The sequence below is a fragment of the Gracilinanus agilis genome, chromosome 2, assembly GCF_016433145.1.
Source record: "Gracilinanus agilis isolate LMUSP501 chromosome 2, AgileGrace, whole genome shotgun sequence".
Taxonomy (NCBI): Eukaryota; Metazoa; Chordata; class Mammalia; order Didelphimorphia; family Didelphidae; genus Gracilinanus; species Gracilinanus agilis.
The window spans coordinates 39,017,626-39,027,661 of NC_058131.1; the positions used below are offsets into that span (position 1 = coordinate 39,017,626).

The window sequence follows — 10,036 nt, forward strand, 5'->3', positions numbered from 1 at the left end:
TAAATCATGCATCCCGTCCCTTTCCCTGTTCCTATACAAGTATGACAGAACTACAAACGTGTTTGAGATGGGGGAGGTTTGTTGTTTGGTTGATTCGTTTTGGTTTTCTGGAGAAATTTCAAATCTCAGACACTTGTACAAGAGTAACAATGAGGGCCTGAGAGTGAGGGAGAGAGAGAGAGAAAGAGAGAGATGAAGGAGTGTTAATTGAAATTTGGGAAATGCCATTTAAAAGTATATATATATATTTTCTATGGACATGTGGGGACCTTAAAAACTACATTTCCCGTGGTCCAATGGGTTTCCTGTTTTGGATTACGTATTCAAGGTGAGGGACAGCTTTGAATAGGGGGAAGTGACTTTGAACTGGTCTCTTTAGCTACCAGGGGCGGGAAGATATGAAAAGGTAAATTGCCTGAGGCAGGAGTTTAAATTCTTACAAGCGTGTGGTCTAATGATTTTATCTCTATCAGCATGGCTTTAATTAAAATACTAATTTTTATATTTATATCAGTGTTTATTATTTTTAATCGTAACAGGAGGGAGAGAGGAAGAGAGGGAAGGAGAGAGAGAGATAGGGAAGAGAGAGAGGGGGAGAGACAGAGACAGAGACAGAGAGAGAGACAGAGAGTATGTGTTGGATGTGATGGAAATGACTGAACAACAAATTAATTATTACTATCCAACTGAAACTTCCACTCCCAATTCTGCTCTTGGAGGCCAAGCAGAACAAATCTAATCCATGCTCTAGATAACAGCCCTTCAAAGACTTGAGATAGCAATCATGCCCCTCTCCCATGGTATCATGTCCATCTCCCAAACCCCCCGGTTTGTCTCCGCCAAAATCCTTGTACCTGTCCTTAGAAGGCATGAGCCTTCTGAATGCCCTTTTACTATCCAGTCACCCTCTGGCTCTCCTCTAGTTAATCAGTGTTGTTGTTCAGCCTTGTCTAATTCTTCATTTCCCCATTTGGAGTTTTCTTTTCTTTTTTTTTACTATTTTTTTTTATTTTTAATATTTTCCCATAGTTACATGTTTCACGTTCTTTCTCTCTCCCCAAACCCCCACCACCATCACCCCTGTAGCCAACACACAATTCCACTGGGTTTTACATGTTTGGGAGTTTTCTTGGCAGAGATCCTGGAGTGGTTTTTCATTTCCTTCTCCAGCTCATTTTACAGATGAGGAGACTGAGGCAAACTGGGTAAAGTGACTTGCTCAGGGTCCCAGAGCTAGGAAATGCCTGAGGTTGGATTTGAACTTGGGAAGAAGGGTCTTTCTGACTCTAGGCCTGGCAACCTTATCCACTGTATCACTTAGCTGCCCCAGCTAATAATAGCATTTATTTAGCCCTTTAAGGTTTGCAGTGCACTTTGCCAAGATCATCCCATCTGATCTTTACCATGACCACAAGAAGTAAATGCTATTATTATTCCCTGTTTTACAGTTGAGGAAACTGAGGCAAAGGTTAAAACACTTGCCTTGTCACACAGATACTAAGGATCTGAGGCCAGCTTTGAACTTTGGTCTTTCTGTCTCCAGGCCCAAGACAACTCGAGGGCTCAGTAGCTGAGAGGCGCAGAAATCAGACCTCAGTTTCTTTTATCTATAAAATAAAGGAGTTATATTAGATGACCTCTAAGGTCCCTTCCAGTTTGACATTTGACCACATAATCATTAAAATAAATTTATCAGGGGAAATGAACATCCCCTTTAGACTTCTCCCAAAGAAAATGTTGACCCGTAGGTGGCATCTTAAGATTTGCAAGAGCAATGATGTGAGTTAGCATTATCCCCAGCTTACAGATGAGAAAACTGAGCCTAAGCTAGACCAAGGGACTCACCCAGGGACTTACAGCTATAAAGTCTCAAAGGTTAGACTTGGACTTGCCAATCCAGCCCCGGCCGCCATGCTCCCCGGCCTCTTCCTAACCCACAATTTCACACTCCTGACTCGTGTTGAGTTTGCAGTCCATTGAAGCGCCCCACTCCCAGCCCAGTTCTTCTTCAGGCTGGGTTCGACTGAGTTAGATCAGCGAGCCGCCCAGGCCAAAGGGCCCCAAGACCCCAAAGCAACCCTTCCCAAGGCAGCCGTGAGTCAGGATTCTAAAGCTCAAAATGACGATGGTTTTATTTGATTAAGTTCTTTCTGACGAGATCGCCCCAGTTGTGAGTGCATCCCCTCCCCAATACTTCATATTTGTTTTGCCTGGATTTTGTATTGGCTTGTGATCTTTGGACAAATGGTTACCCTCCATCCCCTGGAGAGTGTCGGCTTCTTGGAGGTTGCACCTGTTTTGTTTTTTGCTTTCTCTGTGTCTAGCACACAGACGGCACGCAGGAGATGTTGCATAAACACTTGCTAAAATCGACTGACTGTATTTGACTGCTCTCCCCTCCCCCCCTTCTAAGCTCTCCCGGGGTCTAAAAACAAGTCCGGAAATGCTTCAGGCGAGGGCATCCTGGACGTGGCTTTGGCAGGATGGTTCCAGCATCCCCCGGGAGTCTCACGCCTCATCTCCCTCGTGGCCCTCCATGAATCCCTGCAGAACAGTTTTCATATTCTGATCAGAAACAAAGAAAATAAGACGTTGTCAAATTCCCCCCTGGAAGATTCTCTCTCGTTTCATAAATATTTATTGGGCCTCTGGGACAGGTAGGCTGTCAATAGAACCCCAGACAAGTCGCTTCCGCTTTCTCTGCGCAGTTTTATAAGTGACAAAAACAAGGATTGGTCAACAGTCGGGAAAGTTCCCCAGAGACCACTGAAATCGCAGGTCAGGCTGTCGGTCAGTAACCATTTATTAAGCCCCTACTAGGGGATAGAAGTCCAGTTCCTATCCCCTGCAGCTCTGTCATCTGCCAAGCTCTGTCCTGGATGGACACTGAGGGAATTCAATCACGTGTGAACGGGGACAGCTCACTTAAACTCATTGGGGAAGAGAGAGAAGAGAGACAAAACCTGATTTAGGGTTCTTTTATTTTTTTAAACCCAATGCTGAGTATGGGGTCCAAGGCAGAAGAGTGGGAAGAGCTAGACAAAGGGGCTTAAGTGACTTGCCCAGGGTCACACAGCTAGGACGTGTCTGAGGCCAGATTTGAGTATGTGGTTCTATAAGACAAACGATGCAGTCTTCTATCAAAGGCATGTGTTTGTTAATTTTATGTAATTGATTAATTAAGAACATTTTTCCATGGTTACGTGATTCATGTTCTTTCCTTCCCCCTCCCATAGCTAATGCTCGATTCCACTGGGCTTTATGTGTGTCGTATCAAAGGAATGTTAAGAGAAATATCAAGACCTCTCTGGAAGCTCCCTGGAACACTCTCCCCACTCAGCTCCTCCTCACTTACCTCCGTCTTTCATAAAATCCGGGTTCTCCCAAGTCCTGAACCAAAATCCCTTCATACAAGAGGACTTTCCCGACCCTGCCACCTCGACCCGGGTGCCGACCCCTCTCATCCCTAAGTTATTTGGCATCTACTTCATATTGACTTGTCTGTGGCATGTTTCTCCACACTGGAATGGAAGTTCCTTGAGGGCAGGATCAGTTGAATATTTTTGTCTTTATATCTCCTGAGCCTAGCACACAGTAGGTACTTAAATATTTATATATGATCAATCTATAATATATATTACATTTATTAATATATTAATGTATTAAATTAATTATACATTACATTGTATGTTCTATTAATATAAATACATTAATGTTATATATTATATCAACATGATAAATATATTAATAATTATTATATTGGTGTTATATATTATGTATAATATATTCTAATATAATGCATATTATATATTGTAATATATTAATAACATATATTAATAATGTTGGTGTGTTGATATTGTATTAATATTATATGTTGGTATCTGTTATGTTATATTGATGTGGTATAATATATTGATATTAATTTATTACATTATTATAGTGGATTAATATTAATAATGTCATGTTATTTTAATGTAATGAATCTAGATTGTTATGATATATTGATATATTAATATATTATATTGATATATTATTTATATTATACTTAATATAATTTAATAACATGGCTGATATTATAGTTTTACCTATAATTACATTATTATATACAATTATTTGTTTATAATTATGTTAGTGTTAATCATTCTATTCTGTTGCTATTAATAATTAATATGAATGTTGGTTGAAATTGCATTGCCCATAATATACTAGCCCATTGCAGGTCGCAAATAAATCATTTGCTGAAACAATGAATTTGTCTGACAAAATACTATCAGCTACCCAGGAGTCGAGGTTAACCTGTAAAATGGACATCCTCGGCTCGTGGAAGCTTGTTTTCAGTCCTCGTGGGGGCCTGTCCTTGAAGTCTTTCCAGCTCGAATGCGCCAAACTGATGGTCTACTGGTGCATTTTTAAAAATAATTGTGTTTATTTTCTCCAGATTACATGAATCATGGGATATGAATATGATGCTTTTGTATTTTAAATGATTAAAAATTAAATTTAGATTTAATAATTAGATTAAAACACAACTTAATTATGTCCCTAATTAACCATTCAAATGATTGGTGGAACATATATTGATGAACTATCTCCTCTCTGCCATCCCAGTTAGACTTAGTCACTTATTTCCCCAAGGAGCTCAGGGGACCCATTTTTGAGGCGACAGATGGGGTCTTGAGCTGCCGCAGGAAGCTGATCTGGCCCCCCCCAAGGCCTGGCCCTCCAGGCCAATCCTACGTCCCTACTGAGCTACCCTGTCATGGTAGGAAAGAAGGATCCGCATCACACAAGATCAATCCAACCCTCAGGGCTGAGTCGGTGCTTGAGAGAGAAGAGGCACAATTTGGTACCCAGCGCCATGTCAAAGCCCCTCTCCCTCTCCCCCAACCCAACTCCTTCCTCAGCTCCCCCACTGGACATGCCAAGAGCTCTGGCTACTCACCCTCTGGCCCTTCCCGGGGTCTCCACTGTCCCTCTCCAGCTCCACCGCAGATTCGTGAGGCATCTACAGAAAGGAAAAAGATGGGCGGACGGTGGGACCGTGCCAGGGAGCCTCTTGGTAATGGCAATCAGCCCCCATGGCAGCTGCTGCTGCCCCGTCCACCAAGGAGCCACCCAACCATGACTGGAGGAGGGAAGAACCCAAGAAGGTCCTAGAGTGGCGGGGAAAGGCCACCAGGAGGGGAAGGAAAGACAGAGCTGTTGTGGGTGCTGTCCAGTCGTTTCACTTCTACTCAACTCTTCTAGACCCCATTTGGGGTTTCCTTGGCAAAAACACTGGAATGGTTTGCCATTTCCTTCTCCAGTTTCTCATTACATAAGATGAGGAAACTAAGGCCAACAGGGTTAAGTGACTTGCCCAGGGTCACACAGAGAGTTTGCCATTTCCTTCTCCAGCTCCTTTAACAGATGAGGAAACTGAGGCCAACAGGGTTAAATGACTTGCCCAGGGTCACACGGTTAATACATATCTGAGGCCATATTTGAACTCCAGGCCGATCCACTGCCTCGCCTAGCTGCCATTTAACCAGATTCCCACATCTCCCCTGCCAGCACCCCAAGCCCCTTCTCCTCCCAGGGTGGAACCCCAGTCGTAGTGTCCCAGGGCAGAAATGGAGGCTGTCCTCAGGGTCACCCACCAACACTGGCGCAGCCCTGAACAGGCAGCTCAGTGGGTAGCGCAGGAGGTTCAGGACAGACGAGGAGTAGAGATCCGCGTAGCGCATCAGCTGGTTGGCAAACAAGGTCTGTCGGAAGCCGCAGCGGAACAGGCTTCCCATCTTGCCGTAGCAGAGGTCCATGTCCCGCGTCACCCTCTGGCCAGGAAAGACCAGCAGGTGAGAAGTCCCAGAGCATCATGGGGCCCCTCCCCTCCTGTGGAGGCCCCTCCCCGCCTCGCGCCCCTCTGCCCCCCCCCCCCAGGGCCCTGGATGCTGAGGCAGGCGGGCGGCTTCCCCACGCGGAGGGTGCCTGCGGGGCGCCTGCCCCGTGCCAGGCACTTCTCCGAGCCTTGTCCAGGGAGGGGCTCCTCCGATCCTCAGCAATGAGGAGGGGGCAGGCGGGGCCTGTTCTCCCCATTTTACAGATGAAGGAAGGGAGGCAAACGGAGAAGTGGCGAGTCCGGGTCACCAGCCAGGGAGTCTTCCGGACGGCTCTATTCGCTGGGCCGTCTAGCTGAGCCGCTTCTTCTGCCCTCCCAAGCCCGAGCTCACTAGCGCTGACTTTAGCTTGGTGGGAAGAGCCGGAGAGGATGGCAGAAGTCCTCTGGGGCAGCGAGAGGGCTCAGCGGAAGGACAACCAGAGCCGGAGACGGGAGGTCCTGGGTTCAAATGTGACCTCAGATACTTCCTAACTGGGTGACCCTGGGCGAGTCAACTCACCCTGATTGCCTCCTAGACCTTGACACTCAGGCGGAAGGTAAGGATTTAACAAAGAGCCAAGCTCGGAGCTATTTGGCCCTTGAGCCAGCAGAGGGTACTGGTGGTCAAGGAGAGGCAAGTGGCAGCCGGGCTCAGCTCTTCAGCCCCATCCCCTGACCCAGGCGGAGAAAGGAAAGCTTAGGGGACGGGCAGCTCCCTACCGCCCACCCTCCTACACAGCACCAGCCCCTCCGCAAACTGTTACCTGAATCTCTCTCTTGGTGGCGCCGATGTCCTCCTGCCCACAGCTCCTCCTGTCCATGCGCCTGAGCAGGAATGAAGGGCAGTGAGTGACCCAAGGTCTCCAAGCCGCTGCCCCCAAAGGAGCTGGCCAGCAGCGGTTCAGTGGGGCCCCCCCATCACCTCCCCTTTCCTTTTACAGTCACGTATGGAGGAGAGCATTCTTGGGTGGGTTATATAGGTGCCCCTCAACACTCTGAGACTTGGTTTTCTCATCTGTAAATTGGGAATCACACCAGAAATCCCTCCATCCCAGGGCTGTTGCGAGACCCAAACGAGATACTGCAGGGAAAGGATTTCTCAAGGCTCTGGGTGCCATATAAATGTCAGCTTTAGTGCCTGTATCTGTTCAGTGAAGGAGGGAGAGAGATCAGGCCTTTGAACCAGGAAAACCTGGGGGAAAGTCCCAGCTGGGGACTAGCCTTGGCCTGGGGACACTGTGGGGCCAAGCACTAGGCAGCTCTCTGAGAGGGAGTTCTTAACCTCTCTTGGGTCACACGCACCCTGGGGGAGCAGAGAAGCCCGGAACACCCCTTCTGCCAACCACCAGGGGAATTTTGTCTGCATCAATTTCAGTGAGAGGCCATTGGTAAGAAAGATGGAATTTTTTTCCCCAAACAACATCGCTGACCCTGGCTTAAGAATCGCTGTTATGTGACCCTTGAAGAGAAGATGCCAGGCTGCCCTGGTGGGGAGTTTCCTATCTGGGATTTCCCTGCACAAAGGAAATGCCCATCTTGTCTCTGGCCTTAGGAAGGCCAGCCGGGATGGGTACCACCAGGGCCTGCTCCAACCTCTCCTCGCTTATACACGTGGCACGTGGAGAGGAAAGGATGAAGGACCCCAAGGCCGGGCTCTGGACTGCCTCCATGTCAGTGTGGTACAGTGAGAGAACAGAACTCTGGAGCTCCAGGGCCTGAGGTCATGTCTTGGCTCTGTCACTGCTCTCTGAATAACTCCAGCCAGATCTCTCTATCTATCTGTCTATCTATCTATCTATCTATCTATCTATCTATCTATCTATCTATCTATCTCTCTATCTCTCTATCTCTCTATCTCTATCTCTCTCTCTCTCTCCTTCCCCCCTGGCCTGTTTGCCTCTTATTGGACCCAAAGGCCTGGGATTCTGAGACATGTTTCAGGATTCCGAGCCAGGAAGCGTGAATCTGAGAAGAGGTCTGTGGGCTCCACCGGACTCTGCCAGAGCGGTCCAATTAAGAACTCTGCACCTAGAGCATCACTTGCCCATCTGAAAGTACTTTTCCTCCCAGTCAAACTAGGATTGGAGGCTTTGGCTGAGGCCAGGGCCTCCTGGGTCTCAGCTTCTAGGAGACGGTACCCTGGAATCTCTGAGAGAGTAAGGATAGGTGCAACATGTGTATATTTAGGTATCTATATGTGTCTGTCTCTCCCACTCTCTCTCTCTCTCCCGCTCTCTTTCTCCCTCTCCCTCTCTTCTCTCTCCCTCTTTTTTTTCCTCTCTCTCCCTCTTTTCTCTCTCTTTCTGTCTCCCTCCCTCTCTCTCTCTCTCTCTCCTCCTCTCCCCCTCTGTTCCTCCCTCTCCTCCCTCACTCTATCTTCTTTCCCCTTCCTTTTTCTCTCTCCTCCTCTGTGTGTGTCTCTCTCCTTCACACACACACACACACACACACACACACACACACACACACACACATCACAACCATACAGATCTTTCTTAAAATTGGACGTGAGTTGTGACAAGTCAGGGCAATGCAGGGTATCCCCAGAAGACTCAACCCCCTGGTTCTATCCCTTGAACCCTTTTAGCCCCTCATTTTCTCCCCCTCACCACCACCATTCAGTCTATCTCCCTCCCCACAAGAGCCTGAAGACCCTGGGGCTCACTCACTGGTACAGCTCAGCCAAAGACACCTCCAGTTTCTGCAGCTCCTCAAACAGCTCTAAGAAACAAGGAATCAGAAGGAGGCAATTGAGGCTCTCAACTGCCCCCCAGACCCCCCTTTCCTCCTGCTGCTTGCTGCTGTGGCCCACTTGGCTCCCAGTCCAACTCTGCTTGCCATAGAATGATTAAATCACTAAATTTAAGAGTTGGAAGAGACTTTGGCAGCAGGTCCAACCCATATCTGAAAAAGAATCCCTCCTGTCCATTCCCAGTGCCTTGGTGACTCCAGGCCCCTCACCATGCAGGTTGTCCCCCCCCCCCACATGCCTACCAGCTTATCAATGTCCTTTTTAAAGGGTGGTACCCAAAACTGAACCTTGTACTATAGATGTGAAACTGTGAGCTTCTTATACCTCAAAGTTACCCCTTGAAGAGACCAAGATCTCCTTAGCTTTTTTGAATAAGGCCATAGTCAGCCACTCATTTTTTTTTTAAATTTAAACCCTTACCTTCCATCCTAGAGTCAATACTGTGTATTGGCTCCAGGGCAGAAGAATAGTAAGGGTAGGCAATGGGGGTCAAGTGACTTGCCCAGGGTCACACAGCTGGGAAGTGTCTGAGGCCAGATTTGAACCTAGGACCTCCCGTCTCTAGGCCTGATAGTCAGCCACTCTTAAGCTTACAGCCCACTAAGTGCCCAGGATCTTTTACAGACCAACAACTGTCTGATCCCTATCCTTCCACCAACCACTTTATTCTCATGAAGGCTGAGGCTGGAGCACAGTTGCTACTCACTGCCTTGAGGCAGAAGAAAATGTAAAAGTCAGGCACATAGAATCATATACTTGATATTGGAAGGGACCTCAGAGACCATGCAATTGGGTCCAACTCATTTAGTAGATGTGCTAATTAATTTGGCTCAACTGTTCCTTTTTTCCTTCTTCTTTAGCTTAAAGCAGGAGTTCTTCCCCTTTTCTGCAGCCTGGACCCCTTTGGCAGTATGGCAAGACTGTGGATCCCTCAAAATAATTATTTAAATCCTTGATTTATTTTGGTAGTTGGGGCTTCAGTTGTGTCCAACTCCTGATGACCCTCTGGACTACGTCCATGGGTTTTCTTACCAAGCATACTGCTGTGGTTTGCTGTTTCCTTCTCCAGTGTTAAATCATTGAAGGAAATGCTAATTTTCCAATTAGAGCTTAGTGAAAATAAAAAAGGCACTGTCATTTTTTTTCCATCCAAGTTCAAAGCCTCCCTGAATTCTACCCATAACCCCTCCAAAGGGGAGGTTCCATAACTCCAGATAACTCTTAGGGCACATGAAGGAGAGAGAGGAGGAGGAGGAGGAGGACGACGACAAGGAGGAGGAGGAGGAGGACAAGGAGGAGAAGGAGGAGAAGAAGGAGGAAAAGGAGGACAAGGAGGACAAGGAATGAGAAGGAGGAGAAGGAGGAGAAGAAGAAGAAAAAGGAGAAGAAGAAGGAGAAGGAGGAGGAGGAGGAGGAGGAGGAGG

General features: G+C 47.3%; 1 protein-coding gene across 1 annotated transcript in view; it reads right to left on the minus strand.

The window, feature by feature from the left end:
- Positions 1 to 2,515: 2,515 nt before the first annotated feature.
- NT5DC4 (5'-nucleotidase domain containing 4) overlaps positions 2,516 to 10,036 on the minus strand; it is a 20,220-nt gene continuing 12,699 nt past the window's right edge. Inside the window, 6 exon segments of the mRNA XM_044659348.1 lie at positions 2,516 to 2,565; positions 4,943 to 4,990; positions 4,993 to 5,005; positions 5,640 to 5,816; positions 6,625 to 6,685; positions 8,530 to 8,581. Coding sequence (XP_044515283.1) covers positions 2,516 to 2,565; positions 4,943 to 4,990; positions 4,993 to 5,005; positions 5,640 to 5,816; positions 6,625 to 6,685; positions 8,530 to 8,581 — 401 coding nt within the window.